Source organism: Xenopus laevis, chromosome 6L (assembly GCF_017654675.1).
Source record: "Xenopus laevis strain J_2021 chromosome 6L, Xenopus_laevis_v10.1, whole genome shotgun sequence".
NCBI classification, from domain to species: Eukaryota; Metazoa; Chordata; class Amphibia; order Anura; family Pipidae; genus Xenopus; species Xenopus laevis.
The window spans coordinates 116205263-116227540 of record NC_054381.1 but is presented as its reverse complement, the minus strand read 5'-3'; the positions used below and the strand labels follow the sequence as shown (position 1 = coordinate 116227540).

Here is a 22278-nt window from a genome sequence, read left to right as displayed (position 1 = left end):
ATGATGATAACGGGCACATGTATTCAATGGAGACGTGATGAAATCTGGAGTCGCTGATTGTACATGATGGATCCCTACACTGTGTTCTCATTCTGCAGCACAAAAATCCTGTAATAGCTTGTCCTGTCTGCGCAATGAACCATATTCTGAGGCACTCCCTAAAAGGTGCTGAATTACTCACGTTACATGACTGCTTCTTTTTTAAAGGGACAGGGTACATATATTTACAACGAATGTCATAAAAAAAAAGAGTCTGTGGTTCTTTCATCCTTCAGCATTAATGACGTCATTTAGCATTATTACAGGGGGGTTTGTTCTAAGACCATTCAGCTGTTTTGCGTGCCAGTTTCAGTTGTTACAGGGTTGATGATACTGCAAGCTGTGCTTCACATCAGGTCTAGGGTCAAGTCTGGCATCCCTTAAGCTATTAGTGTATACCCACACGGTCCATTATTAAAAGGAGAGAAACGTGCTCCATTGAATGGCCCTATCTCTGGGAAACATTACGCAGATTTAATCTGGGTGACCAATTTATTAAATGGATCCAAATACTGTACCAACGGCCAACGGCAAGGGTAAGGGTTAATGGTCTTATATCTGCTCCGTTTCGATTACATCGAGGTACGAGGCAGGGCTGTCCCCTGTCACCATTTCTATTTGCCTTAGCCATTGAACCATTGGCTATTGCCATCCGGGAATCTCAACAAATTTCTGGCTTAACTCTCGGCCCCATTACGGAAAAAATCTCCTTATATGCGGACGACATGTTAATATATCTTGCCGACACCCAAGCTTCCCTCTTGGCTCTGCTCACGTTAGTAGGACAGTTTGGCGTTTTTTCAGGCCTTAAAGTTAACTGGGATAAATCCATACTCTTTCCAATCGACAAACAGCCTACTCCCCTTCTCCCCCCCAATGTAGAGCTAACGTGGGCGCAGGAATTTAAGTACCTGGGTCTGAATATACAAGGGGACCTGTCCACCTTCGTACAGATCAACCTCAATCCGATACTCACAAAACTAGAAGCTGACCTTCGAGGCTGGGCAAATCTCCCACTTACAATGTGGGGGAGAATAAATCTTATCAAAATGATATACCTCCCCAAAATCCTATATCATCTACACAACGCTCCAATCCATATTCCCAGCTCGGTGTTTAAAAAAATCAATCATCTCATTCTCCCCTTTATATGGAACCAAAAAGTACCACGGCTGGCCTGGGAAAAGTTGACAGCTGATAAAGATGAGGGAGGACTGGCCCTGCCCAACTTCCACCTATATTACCTAGCATCCCAAATCTATTACCTACACTGGTGGTTTCATCCTGACCCATACAACCCCAACATGGCTTTGCAAGCCAACGTAGCAGGGTCCTTAGAGGGCCTTAAGAATCTACCATATCGCAAGCTCACAGACATGGGCAACTTACCCTCCTCTATCACTACACCCCATAAAGCTTGGTGTCAAGGACTGAAACAGCTTAAAAAACAACCCTTGCGTTTGATTTCCTCCCTCCCATTATGGGGCAATGCCAATCTTCCACATTTTCGGAATCTGGACGGCTTTCTATATTGGCCACAACGGGGTATAAAATTTCTGGGTGACCTGCTAATAAATAACACATTCCTGTCATTTCAAGAGCTCCAAGACAAATGTGCTCCACTTCACATTCCCCTGTTTAGATACTTTCAAATCCGTCAACTATTCAGGGCACAGTTTGGAACTCTTTCCCCGGTGTTGACTACATTGGCAATGGAAGAGTCCCTGGCAGTAGAGCAACCCACCAAACTAATATCTAAATTATACCACAACCTATTAGCAAGTATCCCCCCTCCATTCCACAAGGCACAAAATAAATGGCAATTACTTGTACCAGAGCTCACCCAGGAGGACTGGGAGGAAGCGACAGAGTCAATATATATCAGCTTAATATCCGTGAGAGATAAACTGATTCAATACAAAACATTCCATCAGTTATATACAACCCCCATAAAACTTAAGGCTATGGGTAAAAGAAACAACGACAATTGCCCTAGATGTGGTGAAATGGCAGCAAACTTCTTACACATGATCTGGGCCTGCCCGATAATAAAAGCCTATTGGTCTCAGGTAATGGCTGCCCTAGCAACTACCCTAGATTTTCCACAGGTGACCTCACCTCAGGTGTGCCTACTGGGGATAGTGGACCAATTAGTCCCCACTGTACATGCAAAAATTAGGTTTCGAGTTTTGTTGTACTATGCTAAAAAATGTGTTATTATGCATTGGATGGGGCCCAACCCTCCCACCAGGGACTCCTGGATAAAATTAGTTGACGAGGCTATTCCCATGATTAAGCTTACGCATGAAACTAGAGGCACAACCCGTAAATTTGATAAAATATGGAGCCCATGGTGGGAGTCGGGCCCGGGCTTGCAATCACGGAATGAGAGGGAATGAAAAGCCCTCTGATGACTCTGACACATTTACTGCAGTGGTAAGACCCAAAAGAGAGAACTAATATGTACCAATCATGCTACAATAACGACATCGACACAAGATTGTAATAAAACTGTTTAATGTTTGTAAGTGTTTTATGTGTTTAAACGAATAAAGCATTACCTTTAAAAAAAAAAAAAAAAGGAGAGAAACGTGCAATTTCCAATTCTCTCACTATATAGCAATGTTATATCTGAATAATCAAGTTTAAAGGAGAACGACTACCATTTTACCCTTGGCGTGCCAAATGTTAGGCACCCCCAAGTGACTACTTTTACTTACCTGACACCCCGGGCAAGTGCTCCTATCAGCAGAAAACTGCACTGGCCTGGGGTTCTTCTAGCAAGCACTATGGAGCGATCCTCTTCCTGCTTCTTCAGGTCTTCTCGCAGCTGCACATGTGCAGTAGAGCGAAGACAAACATTAACGAAAAAGCCGTCTATTTCGCTATACTGCGCATACATCTTCCCCGGGAAATTTGAAAACCCGAAGAAGCAGGAATTGGATAGCTCCGTAGTGCTCGCAGGTAAGTAAAAGTAGTCACTTGGGGGTGCCTAACATTTGGAACCCCAATTGGAAAATGGTATTTGTTCTCCTTTAAATGTTGTTTTGCAATCAAATTCCAAAAGATACGTTTTAACTAAAAATCCACCTCCTTGTGTTCAGATGATCCAAATCTGAACCCTTAGGGCAAGACTACACGACCGATTCCGCCGCGATTCAAGGCGCTGCGCAAAATTGCAGGCGGTATGTTGGATGCGATGGACATAAGGTAAGTAATTCAATTGTCAGATCGTGTTGCAACGTTGATGCAACGCGACTGTCGGATGCAGACGCTGTGTCTGCATCCGACAGTCGTGTCACATCAACAATGCGACATGATCCAACACTGGCATTACTTACCTTATTTCCGTTGCATCCAACGTAACGCCTGCTATTTTGCGCAAGATGTCGGATCGCGGCAGAATCACCCCTGTAGTCCTGCCCTTAGGGTAGAACTACACGGACTACTTGCAATCGATTTCGGCAGATCGGATGCGCTGCTTCAAAACACAGGCGTCAAGTCGGATGCTACAGAATATAAGGTTAGCTATAGCAATGTCAGATGGTGTTGCAGCATTCATCAGACGCTGCATCCGACAATCGGATGAACGCTGCAACACCATCCGACATTTGTAGTGCTTACCTTATTTTCCGTCGCATCCGACTTGACGCCTGCGTTTTGGAGCAGTGCGTCGGATCCGCCGAAATCGATTGCAAGTTTTTCTATTATTTGTATTCTATTAAAGTTGCTTAGAATTGGTCATTCTATAACATACTAAAAGTTAACTTAAAGGTGAACCACCCCTTTAAACGGGCGGCTCATCTTTCAAACACTTTTTTCAGTTCATGTACTTTCAGACAGCACACCAAATGATGATTATGTTGGGATGCTACCATGGTAGGACCTTAGGGGGTATTTTCTAAGGCCCACTAATATATAATGTAACCGCTAATAAGGAAGTATATGCAAGTAAACATTTACAGAACATTCAGCATATTAGACAAGTTCATAGATGGCCAATAAAAAATGAATGTGCAATGAGTCAGATGATAACATGAGGATTACTATTAACCTTTGGAGCAAACTTTTTTGTTTTCATTATAACTTTACATTGCTTGTGTTTTGCTAAGTGTTACTGAGCATTTGCTCAGCTGGCATTCCTGCCTTGGGAACAGCATTTCTCTTGTGTTTGATCTAAGGCTAGGGGTAAAGTCCATCACCTTCCTATGCAATATTGTTTCACTCCTGGGCCCCAGGTTTTTTATTTCCAAGGTAGCTTTTACTGTATTTGTTGAGCAATACAACTAGCAAATCTATGCCATGGCTAAGTGAGGATTAATTGCTACCTTTCAACCCAGTTCTATTATTCTAACAGTGCCAGTGCCTTATCGATACCTCCAAGATTTACATTGTAATTTAAAGGGGAACCACCTCAAAACAAAATTTTTAGCCCAAAAGTCTTTCTAATAATTTTTACAATATCGAATTATCGAATGGTCGAATATTCAAAATATTTTCAATTCAAATCAAAGTCGAATTTAGGCCTATTCGATGGTCGAAGTACCCAAAAAATAGTTTGAAATTCAAAGTTTTTAACTTCGAAAATTCACTTCGACCCTTAGTAAATCTGCCCCTTAAAATAATGTAGCAGAAGCTACCTGATGAACAGACTAGGGTGGGAAGTGGTTTCTGCTGCAATGTTTTAAGCGTCAAATCTAGAGAGCTGAAAGGTATACACAAACACAGCATCCAATAGCAACTTACTTGTATTGATTTTTTTCTAGTTTTTGTCTGGACATCCCCTTTAGTCTATCATATTTCTAAAAATGTGCTAAAGTACAGCTAAAGATCTGGCCAGAGCTTGTTTAGCATGTGGAGTGGTGAATGGCATGAGAGTTTCTTTGCATAGAGCCACAGCTAGAGGTCCGAGGGCACCAGCAGAAAGTATAGAGCAAGACCATCTTATTTTCCTCAACCCCCAATAATCAGTAATTCCTTAATCCCATTCCCAATATCCATTTATATCAATAAACCCCTGCATGTGGGATGGTGAATATGGCCCTTAAATACAACCATTGTAGTGAAACATTTCATAATTTCTGACCATGGGATCCTCTTCGATGCCCAGACCTTTATTAGGTCATACAACCCCCTGGCTCTCTGGACTGCTAATTTATAACTATGGAGCCTTCCTGGTTTGAAGACTGAATTTGTACTTCACCATTTAGTCAGAATCTCTTTCTTGAGATTTCTCAGACAACAATTCACACACTCATCTCTACTGGGCACAGATTAGTTACTTGCAGTGTGCTGCTTCCCTACACCATGTGTATTTGTTGATTACTCAGCAGTCATTGTGCTTTATGTATAAGGTGCAGATCAGAGGGAACTTTACTATAACAGCCTGATGGCCATTTGTTTTCCACGTTAATGTTTGTGAATATAGTACATTTTGAGAATCGTATTCTGGTCATTGGCATTTTTAAATATAAATGGGAGACTCCTACTTTTGCTCCTCCGGGGCATTTTACATACAATTTAAAAGGAGAGTTCCCCCAGTAATCAGAGGTAGATGTCCTGCACTTATTCCCTGAAGTTTCTGAATGCAAATATACAGAAAATATGCCCAGCCATGTACACGATTTGTTTTGCCATGTACAGGATGTGTTTTGTTTACTTAGCTAACTCAAAACACTGTGAATTATGTGATCAATATAATTACAGAAACCTTTAACATACAGATTAGTTGTATCAGCCATACAAGGAGCAGCATGCTGGCACAGGGAGTGTGTGTTCATGCATGCACCTTATTTGCACGCCATTCAAGTGCAAGAGGAGAGTAAAGGGCAGCAAGTACTTTAATTAACAGTTGTTTAAGCAAAGTATTAAAGGGGTGGTCCACCTTTAAGTTAACTTTTAGTATGTTATAGAATGGCCCATTCTAAGCAACTTTTTCATTGGTCGTCATTATTTATATTTTATAGTTTTTGAATTATTTGCTTTTTTCTAACTCTTTCTAGTTTTCAAATGGGGGTCACTGGCCCTATCTAAGAAAAAACAAATGCTCTGTAAGGCTACACATTTTATTGGTCATTTTTATTTGTCATCTTTCTATTCAGGCCATCTCTTATTCATAACACAGTCTCCAATTCAAATCAGTGCATGGTTGCTAGGGTAATTTGGCCCCTAGTAACCAGATTGCTGAAACGGCAAACTGTTGAACTGCTGAATAAAAAGCCAAATAACTCAAAAACCACAGATAATAAAAAATGAAAACCAATTGCAAATTGTCTCCATCATCATACTATGAATTAACTGAAAGGTGTTCATTCATAGTTCATGGCTAAGCACAACAGATACAAGGACACAGTGATAGAGAGGGTAGGTGAGTCAGGTAAATCATATTTTAATGGGGGCAGTCTTGCACCTCTTCACAAGCTGTTGTTTGTATATGCTAATAGTAAGTGAGCCCTCTAATATTCTTATATGGGTGCATAACTGTGCTTCACAGAAGAGTGTCAGTGACTACTTACAATACATATTCCGGAACCATCTTGACACCTTGTGGAATGTCCATTACACGTGCATGGGACACACTTTCCCAAGAACAATCCGGTATTATCCCGATAGTTTCCAGGGGCACATTGCTACAGAAAAGAAGATGAACATACTGAAGACATTTTGGAAACATTCCAATACGAAGACATTTGTCTACTACAATAAAAACAATTACACTAGTTAGACATTAACCTCTGCAAAACAATCGCTAGTTTTATTGGGGAAATATATCAGAGAGTTTTACTAGTTGTATCTTGTTTAATTACTGTCAGACATGGCCAAAATACAGATTTGGTTAATGATCACAAATTACATGAACACAGATTTCACAGTCTGGCTGAAATGAGAACACAAATCGAAATATACAAATTCAATAATTGTAAGGTCTGCAGTATGTGGACTATGTATTCCATGCAGATTTGATATGCTCTGCTTTGGAATAATTATTCTGCATTTTAGGTTATGTATTGCTGATACAGAGTTCTGGGTTGAAAATAAAGTTTGGCCAAATCAAAACAATGAGATATGAAAGTTAATTTAACTGTTGTGTTGCTTGAGATTTACTGGGTAAGCATTGCTGCAGTGCCAGACTACAATGAAATCCCAGAACCACCAGGACACAAAATTGATCTAATCTGTCACATGTAAACAAGAGTGTGGAGCAGAAGTTCTGTCCTACAAGTCAAGTCAATATCCAGAGCTGACTAAAAAAGGTAGTGAGTCAAATATAATAATGTATTGTTAGTGTAATTAATGCATCTACTAGAGCATGCTGTGTGTATTCACAAACTGCAATCAAACATATCTACTTAAATGTAACCTTTTCTTTCATAATTTCATTCAGAATAGTTTAACACTTGTTGCAGATTCCATTAAAGCAAAATCTGTACAGGTATGAGATCAGTTATCCGGAAACCCGTCATCCAGAAAGCTCTGAATTATGGAAAAGCCATCTCCCATAGACTCCATTTTATCCAAATGATCCAAATTTTTATAAAATTGTACCTTGTTCTTGATCCAAACTAAAATATAATTAATCCTTATTGGAGGGAAAACCAGCCTATTGGGTTTATTTAATGTTCACATGAGTTTCTAGTAGATTTAAGCTATAAAGATCCAAGTTATGGGAAGATCCATTATCTGGAAAACCCCAGGTCCCAAGTATTCTGGATAACAGGTCCCATACCTGTACTAATCTTTGAATCAAAATACATACACATAATACAAATCTGAGCAACCCTTTGCCTTCACTCATTTCATTTATGCTTGCAACATAGTTACTCATGATTTAAACTGTTTTTAGAGGAAGATTTTGTTATTCTTTAAGAATGGAACCTTCCATACTACTTGATATGAGAGACTTGGAAGTCTTGTTTGCAGAACTTCCCAATAATTTTCTTCTTTTCTATTATTATAATAATATACATGGGCAGCTGCTGATATTGGTCCTTTAGACAGATTCAGCAGCTTATCTGCCCATGTGTGGGGGCTCCCGACAGGTCCTCCCGATCGATATCAGGCCAAAAATCGAGCAGTTATCGAACTGTCAAGTTTGATTTTTTTCTTCGATCCAGGCCTGCATTGGCTAGGTGATGCAGTCATGCGACCCGTCTGAGCCCATTCGTAGCATAGTAATCCGATCATTTGGCTCCAGGGCCGAACGTTCGGATTCGCCCGATATCACCCAGCCGTTAGTGGGCATATCGGGTTAAGGTCCGCTCGTTTGGTGACCTTGCCAAACGAGCGGATCTTATAGTGTATGGCCAGCTTTAGGCTAGACCGACTTCCCAGCACTACAATCAAAGGGCCATGACCATAGGGGGTCTCAGGCAAAGGCCCTCTCGACTCTTATGGTCTCCCCCTAATCTGTCTCCCCTTCTATTTTTACATGAATGTGAATTAGAGTGACAATCCTACCAGGCAGTAAATACCAGCAACTACATGGTTAACCAGGCTTCCGGCATCAGCAGTGAGATGAGAAATTGGCACATAAGTGCACAGACATATTTGCAGTAACCAAACACAAAAGTCTGATGAATGGGTTGATTCTATACTATCTACATAAAGCAAAAGTCTCAAGTTTATATAGGAAAAAATACATGAAAATGATGTTGTGCATTGATCCTGTATGTAATGAACCAAACAGGGACAATTCCAGGTTTAAAAAGAACAAGGCAAAATAGGTTCCATACTTGGAATTCTGAGGGTAACAGTCATGCTTTCACTATTAAGGGAAAATTATTAAAACATTTAAGGTAATTTACACATAACGTGCAAACATTTTAACACATTTAAAAATGTTTTCACAAAGCTACACAACTTACGCCTAGAACTAATACACCAAGGGGCAAAGAACAAGGTGCACAGATATAAGGAAGCTCTTCAATCAGAAGGTTTCACTTCTAGGGCTCCCTTTGATGTGCCTACACACTAAACAGTTATAAACCTAATAAATATCATATTAATGCTGTTTCTGTGCTCCAGAAAATGCACACCCACTTTGTCTAGCCAAATGACTGAGCCACAACTTTCACACTTGATTTATTAACCTGGACTGTAAATTGAGCATTGATAGATCAAGTACAAGTTGCTGTAAACCCTGCATACGGGTGTCTGCTGTTGCATTGGAATTCTTGGAAATCATTTGCAGGAATTTTATCTCTTTCAGTTTAACACTTGGGTTTGTAAAGGAGCCCTACTGAGTATAAGACATGGCAGAAAAGACTGCACATAACACAGTTACATCCCATTTCAGTATTTTCTTTGGAAGTGCTAAATGAGTTTAATGAGTCCATTGCTCTCAGGTGTGCATATTCTTATAAATTGGCCTGTTGTGCACTTAAGATCATCAGTGTCATGTACAACAACACAGGGGTATTAGGTGTTGTTTGAACAACATATTCGCTTTGCATTGCATTTCTATCTGTAAATATCATTAATGTTCCTTATAACCCCAGCAAGATACAATAATATTACATTATAAATCTCATTTTGACAGTCCATGGATTTGAGTACCTTGTGAATAGATAATTGATGGAAAAAGGAAAATATTGCACATATTGCACAGTGTTGCACATAAGTGAAAAGAAGTTGTACTTACCCTGTTAGAGGGAACATCCAGGTCGTGTTGCTGCTGATTAATCCTGATGGGCATCTGGAGGAATTCTGCCCTCCTCTGTGTGCCATGTCCCTCACACATCCCCAAACCCACAAAGAAGAGTACCAAGCAGAACATGATTTTGGATACTGGTTAAAAAATCCCCAATGTATATCCTTTTGGAGATTTAATCTATTGTCCCGATCTGTACAATTTCCCCACTCACTCAGTCTGCACTCATTCTTCTCCGTACTCAGTGCAAGCAATTAAAACTGTCTTCCACCATGCATGAAAGGCTTCTTATACTGCAGTTCAACTGACTCATAAAAGCACAGGTAGTGCAAGTCACACATGGAGCTGAATTTCGCTCCACCTTCAGTACATGAGTCACATTGTGTAATAATTCTCAGTGGCTGGAGGGCTGATAAACAGTTCGGCAGAATGCAATGTAATTAAGGTGTGTTTGATAACACAAGGTCTCCACCCTTTGACAGACAAACCTTGCTAGTTCGTTGCCTTTATAAATCATAGCTTGAGTAATGCTACAGACAAATATCATGTGTTTGTAATGGATAAGTCACTGGTGCAACTGCTTCCTCTGGGCTACATTTTTTCAGCACAGCAGATGCCTGTAATATCTACAGCATTTTTCAGTGCAAGTCCTTACATGCCGTAAACTTGGATATTACCTTTTTTTGTTGCTTCAGCTATTAAGGCTTGTGATTGCAATTTTATTTCCACCTCAAAAAATATGAGATTATTATCTGATAATTATTAGTTTATTTATTTTTATTAGAGGAAAACTATAATGAGTACAAATCTTTGCCATGACTGTAAGGAAATAATCTAGAGAAATAATAAACACATGTATCGGATGTTATGGTGTAAAGACACTTAGACATTTATTGAGGATAACAATGTGCATATATTTTTATCCCTCTACTACCTGCAGGGGTGTCTGTTTATATGTGTTGATATGGAGATTTGGTCATAACAGTATTAAGAGATAGGAAGCCAGACAGGGATAGTGTTTACCTGGCATGAGTCACCTCCATATTCCGATGGGCAGGAGCAGATCTCAACTTGGGATGCAATTTCCCCACTTCCTGAGGTTGTGATGTCATCAAACCCAACTTCCCCAAGGGTGAGGCGCTGAGTCTCAGTGAAGTACAGGCCTCGAATATGTAGTCTCTCCAGATTAGACAGGATCATCATAAGCTCCTCTCTAGACACCATGCTGTTACTACTTGCATGTCTAAAGTTTCCCTACATCAAACAAAAACAAGCTCTCATGTTTTGTCCACACATAATTTTAATACAATATATAAAAAACAAAGAATACTCTTTCATTTAAAATAGAACCCTATTGCATTGGGTTGGTGAGGACAGGTGAGATTAGGTAACCTAAGATTTGCCTGAGCTCACCTATCCCTCTTCTAAAACACTTTTGATCCAGATCTAGGTATGATGGATGGTGAGTGGGATTCTTCAACATTCAGACTCTTAATCAGGAAATAAATTATTAGCAAAACAGATAAGTATGAAGGCCACAGAGCCCAACTTGAAGCTGTGTGCCTGCCCATGTGATCACAACTCATTTCCAAGTGATACTCACCTGAACCCTGATGGTGCACCATATAAATCAATCCCACCATATTTCTGTCGACCAAGCTGGAAATTGCACAGGGGTAAAAACACTGGGAATAGCCAATGGGCCAATTCAGTAGATTTGTAATTCATATATCATATACATTATTTTTATAATTGATATTAGTTTAACGCTTGTGTATTTGTCATTCCAGACCAGGCAAAAAAAAAAAAAGAACTTTGACTGGGATGTTGAATTCCATAGAAAGCCATGAGTAATTATAAAAAAACATTTGTTGTGGACATGTAAATGTGCTTTGTGGGGTGAATGTTAGATTTTGTTTTTTTAAATTGATACTTAATATATTAAATTCAAATGAATGTTTTGAAGCTTTTCATAAATCTACTCCTCAGGAATTTGAAAGAAGCGGAACTATTGGGGGGTTATATCTGCCTTTAATATTTCCTGTCATGCCAAAGCTACTGTTTATTATTGCCCAAATTACTTAGCTATCTGCTTCAAATGCAGTGTAGGACTGGTGGGGGGGGGGGTATTTTGCCGCCCATTGACATTTCGCTTATTTTTCAATGTTGCGGTAAATTCACTGATTTTTCGGGGAAGTGAAACAGAACAGATTCGCCATCTCTAGTAAATTTCAGAGCAACAAAGAAGCACTACCTGATGTTAGCTGGCATGGAAAGAGTCCTGTGCTTTACAAATGTGCTGTAATGCATTACTAGTATATTTTTGTAATTTTAATACAGCGGGTTATTGGACAACGCCTGATGAATATTTGGTGTTGTTTTATTAATATAGGATCCTTTATCCAGAAACCTCCCCACAGACTCCAATATAATCAGATAATTCTAATTTCTACAAATGATTTCCTTTTATTTGTTTCAGCTAACATATAATCCTTATTGAAGCTAAAATGAGTTTATTTAATGTTCAAATGATTTTTAGCAGACGTAAGGTATGGAGATCCAAATTACAGAAGGAACCCTTATTGGGAAAGTCCCAGGTCCCAAGCATTCTGGATAATTGGTCCCATACCTGTACCTGCAATTAATCACTAAGGAGAACTGTTACTAAAGGCCTTTACAGAAATGATTCCCTCTATATTTCCTATGATTATCTGTCTGGCTGGTTTAAAGGAGTGGCATTGTTATTAGTCATATAACTTGATACAACTCACATAGTATGAGACTAACCATCCTGATCAAACTGGTAAAATCTATGTAGCTTAGACAAAGACATCAACTGAAATTCAAAGTAACTACACTGTAAGTGGAAGTTCATCTTGATTTTAGTACATAAACAAATACTAACATAAAACATAACAATGAATGTTCCATGACTATCTTCAATATGCTGATCACTGATCATAGCAATTAAGGCAGCTTTACATAACCATGTAACAAAACAAAACTGTTTGAGTTTTATTTATTTATTGGAAACAGGTCACCTTATAACCAAGTTATATATTAGTATATATCAGTTGCAATTTGCAAGTAGGAATGCTTTCCAAAACAGACTAACTTGGAAGTACATTTATTAATTTTGGATATTTTGAAGGGCTTTATAATATTATCCTGTTCATAAGTAATAAAATGATGTAAAATGAAATGTGTATTCATTCACCCATCCTTCCCCCTTATTTCAATAAAATGCGCTGGTATATCTGATCTTACCTCTATGAGCTGAACACGTCCATAATACAGTCTGTCTGGTAACGGATTGTTTGGATCCACATAAACGATAGGCATTTGTCTTCCCTATTAAAGAAATCAAGTGTAAAGCAACTTTCATACTTAGGACAGACATAAAAACGTGCATGATTTTCATTTATTCTCAGTCCATTCCCTCCAGACATGTAGAGCTATGGCAATTGACCCTATGAAGTAGCTGCAATCAATATACCAGTAATATTAGGTCACTCTGGGTACCTGTCTCTTTAAATTGGATGAACTGCTTTCATGATTTGCTGCATACAAAAGTGAACTCACTCACTGCAAGGTGTAAAAAGCAAAACAACATGCAAGTTAAACAAGCACTCCAGCAGCAGCCAACCAAAATCAAAGATAAAACTAGAGTTTATTTCATACAATGATACAAACCTTACACTCAGACATCATTGCCTGATTTTTATGACCTGTAGATGGCATTATATGTCACTGTATATGACTTCAGCTGTTGGCTAGATGGTGTCCCCCCTTCTTGCAACCTCCTTTCCTGGGCTAATGGGGGTATACAGTTTCATATTAAGACATGAACCATCTGACCAACCCTGGTCAAAGCTTAAGTGAAAAAAGAGAATGTCTTGGCATATGTTTCCAGATCTCTCTAAGCAATCCAATATCTGGCCAGACCACTTTAGTTATTAACTAGGTAACATAGGTATACAAACTCAAAATAGTGACTCCTCTCTGGTTTTAGGGGTATCCAGACAAACAGATTACCTACACAGTGGGCCTCCGGTCTACTGGGAGCTCAGTTCTAGAGTGTATTTGTTGGGCTTCTGTTATTCCTACTAATGTTTACAAATGCAAATGCATTGGAAAATAGATCACGCTGTGATTATGGGGAGTTGCAGCTACCTAGATATTTATATGAATAATGGGTTAACAATAGATCGAAAATATAGAGAAAACAGATGAAAGTTGTGCAGTGCAACTCAATGCCCAAATATGTGTTTTTTAAAACGGTTCTGTCATCTGTCAGCTAGGCATTCAAATGGCCTCAGGGTTCCAGAACTAGCTGAGAAAAGTTAAAAAAGTTAATCAGATGTAGAAATATTTTGGCTAAAGATTGACAAGCCCAAATAATCTTGTGTTTGGCTTCAGGCTCTTAAAGGAGAATTAAACCCTTAACTAAAAAATACCCTACCCATCTACCATACGTAGATCCCCCTCTCGTAGATCCCCCTCTCGTCTCCCCCCAGCTTAGTTGCTACCCCCAGGAAATGCCCCTAACTTTTTACTTACCCCTCGGTGCAGATTCAGGGATCGCCGTTCACGGCAGCTATCTTCTGGGTCTTCGTGTCTTCCGGCACTTCGGCAATTTCTGTCCATTTCCGCACAAGCACATTTGTTGAAAACTGGGAAATTGCTCAAACTGCGCATGCGCAGCTTCGCCGGTCTTAGATTACCGAAAGGGGTAAGTAAAAAGTTAGGGGCATTTCCCCTTAGGGGTAGTAGCTAGGCTGGGGGGGAAGAGGGAGGGGGGTCTACGTAGGGTAGGGTTTATTTTGGTTAAGGGTTGAATTCTCCTTTAACAGTGTTGTGCCATCAACAGCCTGATGGTTTTTTGAGCACAGCGGAACATAACCCTAAGAGATGGTTAAAAATTCAGATTTTTGTTTTAAGGTAGCACAAGGGAAATTAATAAATTCTACTTTAAAAGTCTTTAAAGGAATTCTGTCATAATTTTTATGTTGAAGTTTTTATTTCTAAATCACACTGTTTATACTGCAAATAATTTACTCTACAATAAAAATTTCATTCCTGAACCAGCAAGTGTATTTTTTTTTAGTCGTAATATTGGTGTTTAGGCAGCCATCTCAGGTCATTTTGCCTGGTCATGTGCTTTCAGAAAGAGCCAGCACTTTAAGATGGAACTGCTTTCTCGCAGGCTGTTGTTTCTCCTACTCAATGTAACTGAATGTGTCAGTGGGACCTGGATTTTACTATTGAGTGCTGTTCTTAGATCTACCAGGCAGCTGTTATCTTGTGTTCTTGCAGTACATCAGTGAAGAATGACTGAAGTATATCAGAGCACAAGTCACATGACTGGGGCAGCTGGGAAACTGACAATATCGAGCCCCATGCCAGATTTCAAAATTAAATATAAAAAAATTTGTTTGCTCTTTTGAGAAACGGATTTCATTGCAGAATTCTGCTGGACCAGCTCTATTAACCGATACATTCTAAAAAAAGAAATTCCCATGACATTATCCCTTTAAAAGCATTACAGAACAGGCCACTAAATGAAGTCTCACAATAAAACACAATACACATTAACAACCTTCAAAGGAAAATTCAGTCAAAGTATATTATAATAAGCATATACACACAAGATTGTTTTATAACATGGCAGGAACATTCCAGATCTATCACGTTATAGCTTGCAAGCTTTCTCTCTGCCTTGAAAAGATACAGTGGTGCATAACAAACAGCATCTGTCAGATTCAATGTGAGCTGTATAGTTACAAACCCTTATAAAATAAAATAACATGCAGGTAGGAGGGAGGTAGAATGTAAAGAGCTCAGTTACATCTACTAAATGCAGAATGAAAAGTGAAATAATTGCCTGCCCCACCTCTACGCCTAAGGCAATGGTATTATTGCCTGCAGAGAGAGATTTCAGACAGCTGAAGTTTTTAAACAAGTTTATAACAGGTATGTGTTAAAAAAAAAAAAAGAATTTGGATTTCATGTTCAATTTGAAAAGGACTTGTATTATACAGGTTTTTACATCTGGGTGACGGGTCCCCTTTAAATTTAACGTGCTGCTGAAGCTCCGTATGTCTTTTATAGTTTTTGTATCCCACGGAGGCATGTGGGCATGACCCTATCAAGTTATACCTTAAAAGTTCTAACTCATTTGTTGACTCTGCTAATAAAGCACTGTTATACTCTACTCATCCTCGGCTACCCAAAACATAACAGCTTCCAAGCTTAACTTGCCCACCATACTGACTCTTTTGGTACCTATTCCAGGCTCAACCAATTGTATGCAGGTAAGTGGTAGGACACTCCTTATTCAACTTCAGTTGCTTGCTTACTTATGGAAAAATTGGAGCCAGAGTCAAAAAATTTCAGGTATTTGCTCCAACATATACATACTCACTGACACACCCAGAAAAATAAATTGCTATTATGGAGGTGACTACAGAGGTCTCGAGAAGGGAAACAAAGGAAGGTTTAGTAGGGAATATAGGGTGAACCGATGTTAATAAAATGTTAAAACCCAAGAGGTAAGAGTGACAAGCTCTACAAATGCATACTAGCTGGCCAAACTCAGAAGTTGTAAAGAAGTGTATATCTGTTCAAATGCTATTCAATTATAGACAAGTTGCCACAACTATACTTGCGCTTTTTATAGCGTCGGGTGCACGCTGCTTTCCCACTTGCCAAAAGAACCAATTATTCATGGAAAAATCCACGCTGCAGATCTCCGAAAATGGTAGGTTAGGGACGTTAGGCAAGTTCAAGTGCTAAATATTAATTGGCATATCAGTTGCCAATTTCCAGAGTGGTAGTAGTAGTAGTAGATGACTCAAGCATTCACTGTGGCTTGGTTAATGAAGTTTTATATTTCAAGGCCAGTCTTTTTTCACCAGTAGTAGGAGACACTGACTCCATCATCCCCAAACAGTAGTACTGTAATAACTGAGAGGTGGCAGGCGGCACCTGCAGGAACACCCGCTGCCTCCTCTTCTGTGCACCGATTCCTGGTTTTGACTTGAGCGCCACTCATGCGTGTCCATTTAAACTCACACTGATGCTGCCATCATCGTGTTTGCCGTGAAATTCGAATATTTAAAAGTGCCTCATCCACTTTTCTGTGTTTAATGTAAGTCTATTGTTAGATAGTTCCTGAGTACAATTCTGGCTTGATTTACTGTCCCTAGTCCCTTGCCAGTGCTTGACCATTTCTGTCTGCTGCCTGAACTGACCATTACCGGTTATTGACTACTATTCGGGATCCTGACTCTGTACTGCGCTAACTGATTGGTTTTGACCTGGGCCTGTTCTAAGACTACATTTAGCGCTAACCCTGTCCCATAAGTCACATGTTATGGTTCGCTTGTCTGCCTAGAACTATCGCCTTGGTTCTCTCGCTTTAAGACCTGGCAGCAATCGAGTAGCAGAGGGCTTTTCCCGAAGTGAAAGCTGGCTGTTATTGGTAGAAGTGTGTCGTGACCAAAACCTTGGTGTCTGTCACCAGACGTGACAAGCACTTGCCAAAAAAATAAATGTTGGACAGGAAATGATACATTAGTCAAAGATGGTGTACCCAGTGTTTTGATTTGAATTGGAAGTAACCTGGATTGGAATGAACTTGTTTATGCTTTCCTGTTTTAACATAGAAGAAACAGCTATTAGCTTACCGTTAACTGGACATCTGGGTGTTTCTCTAAAAGAACCATGCCTTCACTTGGTAAGCCAAAAGATTTCAACTGGTAAGTCAGAAATCCACCATAAGAAGAAATCTTGTTCAAATAAAAAGAAAAAAAATCATTGTTACTATGTAAATACAGCTTTTAATGGAAAACAGCCCTGTGTAAATTCCTGCTAAACTCCTCAATGGGATATTACAATATGTGTAGTAGTAGAAAATTAAAATCAGATGCAAGTGTTACTAAAATGACACGTGCAACCTTTGAATGGGACGCTTTCCACAATTTTAAAGTCTTAAACAGTTTTTTAAAGAAAGATTTAAATTCAGCAATTCTGCTTTTATTTTTAGATAAAACATAGTGTAGCGTCTGTACATTTACAATGCTACACTTTTGCATCATTTCCAATAAAACAATTACTTCCCGTTATCCCGTTCATTCACTACATCATTTCTACCTGCTACAAACACTGCATTTATTGTATGAAGAACATAAGATAGAGAAGATGGTTCCTGAAAAACGCAGGAGGGGGGGGACTGGGATGTAAATGAACATTGCATTCTTCATACACTGTTGTATGTGGCATTTTTCCTGCAGCACCATACACAGAATGCTATGTATAATCACACCCCCGTTTTCCATATAAAGCCACAACAGGAGGGCATGCAAATTCCAGTGGTTCAAAATCAAATTAAATATTATTACAATCACTGTCACAGTTACTTGGCAGCACGTGGGCTTGGAAAAGTGAAAAGGCAAAGGAGATGGCACTTCGTGGTTGAATTGTAAAGGGGCACACAATGGGTGCCAAAGCTTCATTGCTTGGCTTTGAAGGTTATTAATACTTAAGTTCTGCTGAAGCTCTCATATCACTGTGCTGGTTTTGGAGATAAGCAGAGACAGACAGAGTCACAGAATGCAGGAAGGCTTTTGACTAAAGAAGCTGCATGCATAAGCATTTTACTTATGTACCACCAGTTTTGTAAGAGAAAAAGAGTCTAAGGGCAATGGCATACAGGGTGTTTTATTGGCCACAGTAAATCACAATTGTTTTGGTATTTTCAGGTGTTTTTTATCCCATGTGTAGCATGATTTTATGCAAGTGACAAAATGTCCTGTTTGCCATAGCCCTTATAAAGCTCTTTTTCATCAAAATCTATAAATTTAGTAATAGCAATGGTGCTTAGGGCAGCTATACAGGCAATAATATGTAAACATTTTCAGAGGCTTTTTTCATAAAACATGGTAGGCTTTTTCATGAAAAATGGGAGGCATAGCATAAACTAGAGTCAAGGAGGCATAGCATAAATTAAAAGAAAATATGCAGCATTTGAATCAGCTTACCTTTTCACCTAAATAGGACTCTGGTGCTACCCAGTATAAATTGTGCACAGATGGTGGCAGTTCTTGGACATCTGCTACAACACTGTTGCTTCCAGGATTATAAATAACTGCTACTCTGGCTTGCTCTGGCGTCTCAAGGCTCCAATACCTCATATCTACAAACTAAGGTAAATAATCATTTTAATAACATATACTGTACCAATATATAACGTAGTGCTCTGTAGATAGAGTAACATCTTTCCTTAATATATCAGAATATGCGAAATGGAGCAGGAGTTTTTTTTGTTTATACAGATTCGCCCCTTGGATTATTTTCTCAAGATAGTCTTAGTTATTAGGACCCTGACCTTAAGCAGAACCACCTGATTTGTTATAAGAGCAGTTTTTTGTTTTTCTATGCTGTAGAATGATATCTCTATGCTCTAATATGGATAAAGCCCTTATGTCATATGTACTTATTTCATTTGTTCACAAGTCTATGGGGCACATTTACTTAGTTCGAGTGAAGGAATAGAGGAAAAATAGTACGAATTTCGAATGTTTTTTTTGCTACTTCGACCATCGAATGGGCTACTTCAACCTTCGACTACGACCTTCGACTTTGAATCGAACGATTCTTCGACCCCCTAGTTTGCCACCTAAAACCTACCGAGGCCAATGTTAGCCTATGGGGAAGGTCCTCATAGGCTTCCTAACAATTTTCTAATCGAAGGAATAGCCTTCAGTCGATGGATTAAAATCCTTCGAATCATTCGATTTGAACGATTTAATCGTTCGATCGTTCGATCGTAGCAATAGTGCAAAATCCTTCGACTTCGATATTCAAAGTCGAAGGATTTTACCTTGACAGTCGAATATCGAGGGTTAATTAACCCTCGATATTCGACCCTAGGTAAATCTGCCCCTATGTGTTTCCTTTGTTTGGGGTTATGACTTTTTGTGAGTTCAGAATCCACAGAGTTTGAGTTAAATAAACGTTATCTTTTTACCTCATGTGGTCTTCCGTAAGTGAATTTCCATGACAGTATAATTATCCTTATTAGCAGCATTATTAACTCTTGGCGGGTTATTTATCAAAATCGCTGCTTCTCTGGGCAACTAATCTCCTGCACTCTCCAGTAAAAAGCTTTCCCATAGGCAATAATGTGAATCGATGGTGGTAAAACCCATGTGTCACTCCAGTCTCCCAAAATTGCTTGAAGTTTCCTCTTGTAGATCCTCTACCAGTCATGGATGTAGTGATAGGGAACAGGATAGGAAAAGAGAGGGCTATGGGACTGTAGCCATCGTGACAAGTCCTGTCCGGAATAGCACGGGGCCTCCAGTGAGGAGCGTTGGGTTGCTGAGGGCAGGTGGGGATAGTGAGATCCCATTGAGTGCAGTGGAACAGGAGTGGCCCATTGGTATTAGAAGGTAATACCTTAAGAAATCCTGTAAGTAAAAAGGACGCTAGGTTCCTGGAAAGAATGGTCGTGTATTGAATGTCTGAAGATTTGCCTGTCAGTGTTCATTTGGATTGTAATGTTGGCATTGAAGGAACAAATAGAACTTCATTTATTTTTACAACTGCTGTTTTGCTTATTACTACTACTATAACTCACAGGACACCTGCCTACATATTCAGTCTGCTGGATGGGCTGATCAGAAAACTCTGCTCTAAGCTTATTGCCCCCCATCTAATGGCGAATTAATTGCAATAATTAGCAATTGAGATCTGACAGTCCTATATCATTTTATATTAAACCAAACAATTAATTTTGTTAAAATAAAATGAATATTGGGCAAATGCTGTTAAATACTGCAAAATCAATTTATTTTGAATTAAGTCACCAACTTATTAACCAACATAAAAATCAGAGCAACCGGCCCTGTTTACCTTCTTTCTGTATTTATTGGATGGCTGGCAAATATCTGTTGCTCCGAAGCAAAAACAGGGTGTGCATCCTCTTGGGTTATTAGAATCTAAATGGAAGGATCCCCTGCGGCAAACATCACACCTCCGGCCAATAACATTTTCCTGTATGAAAGAAATGTGAAACATATAGATTCTGCCTAGGCTGAATATTAGAATAATGGGGTTTTTTTTTTTTTGCATTACCAGGACAGCAACTTACAAACAGAAAATAATCAGAAAGCCAGCACAGGGAAAACGAAGACTTATCTGAATTCATAGGGATATACATATTTAAAAATACTGTCCAACAATTGCCATACACTCCCTACTCATATTTTAAATTATTTATACCTTTTATACTACTGCAACACCATTCTGTAGTCTATTTACTATGCATTCAATAGGATGGGGCTCCACACACATTACAGAGAACTAAATCTTTTCTCTGACACACTGAAGAACACAAAAAAGAAAGACTGCAGATAAAAACATTGCAATATGCACAAACTGGTCTATGTGGAAACAAAGTAAAATGGCATTTACTTTTCTTATATTTGGATGGGTGTATGTTAAGATCCATTGTAGGGTATATGTTATTGTATCGACAACCATAGTATTGTTCTGATTTACAGAACTACTGATAAGAAATATCTGCATTAGATTATATTTACCCAAGATCTTAAACAAAGAAATGAGTTTTACAGACATTATTATGACCTTGCATTAATACCTTGCAGAGACAAGTGGCTGTATGAGGATTGCATATCTGTGGTTCAGTCCCTTCAGGGTTACAGTCACAGGGAAAGCAATCAGGGAAACGAAAGTGACCCGGAGAACATCGGTCACACTGTCTCCCCGCTATCCTTGGCTTACACCTACAAGAAAGACAAGTAGGACAAATGAATTATAGAAATGAGTTTCACAGTATGATGTCCCAACAAAAGTCCCAACAAAAGAAATACTACTAGATATATATATATATATATATATATATATATATATATATATATATAATTATTTTAAACTCCCATGAACTCGAAATTCGACCAACTGCAGTTTATTTAAAAAATTTAATTTTTGGTACTCGGGTAAATAGGATCAACCTGCAAACTCGAATCCAATTTGAAACGAATTCTCAGAAATGTCAGGCAGGCTGCAAACAACTCCAAATTGATCCCCGGACGTCCTACATAGGCTAAAACAGCAATTCGGCAGGTTTAAGGTGGCGAATAGTCAAATTTGAGTTCTTAAAAGGCCAATATACGATAAATCTCGAAAATCAAATTAGAACTTTTACAAAAAACTCGAATCGAATTTGAACAATTCCCTAGTCAAATTTCACTGTTTTAGCCTATGGGGGACCTCCTAGAACCTATTTGGAGTCAATTGGTGGACTTTTTTTTTTTTTAAATACGAATTGTATTCAAATACGATCTTACTTCCATTCGAACTATCGAATACAGCCTATTCCCCCACAAAAAAAAACTTTTTTTAAATAGATTTCACTTGGTCTTTTTTTTTATTCGAATTTCTAAGTTATGGGAGTTAAAAAAACTCCCATTACTTCAAAATTCAACCCTTGATAAATCTGCCCCTTAGTGTAAAAACTACGAAAACCCCTAATACAGAAATTTGCCAGGTAAAAGCTGTCAAGG

The 22278-nt window shown here is 38.9% G+C and overlaps 1 protein-coding gene across 1 annotated transcript in view; it reads right to left on the bottom strand.

Moving 5' to 3' along the window:
- Positions 1 to 22278, bottom strand: part of lama3.L (laminin subunit alpha 3 L homeolog) — a 153387-nt gene that overhangs the window by 35491 nt on the left and 95618 nt on the right. Inside the window, exons 35-41 of the mRNA XM_041566398.1 lie at positions 21354 to 21498; positions 20606 to 20746; positions 18730 to 18891; positions 17377 to 17478; positions 12956 to 13039; positions 10712 to 10942; positions 6555 to 6668 (exon numbers count right to left, since the gene is read on the bottom strand). Coding sequence (XP_041422332.1) covers positions 6555 to 6668; positions 10712 to 10942; positions 12956 to 13039; positions 17377 to 17478; positions 18730 to 18891; positions 20606 to 20746; positions 21354 to 21498 — 979 coding nt within the window. The remainder of the gene's footprint in view (positions 1 to 6554; positions 6669 to 10711; positions 10943 to 12955; positions 13040 to 17376; positions 17479 to 18729; positions 18892 to 20605; positions 20747 to 21353; positions 21499 to 22278) is intronic.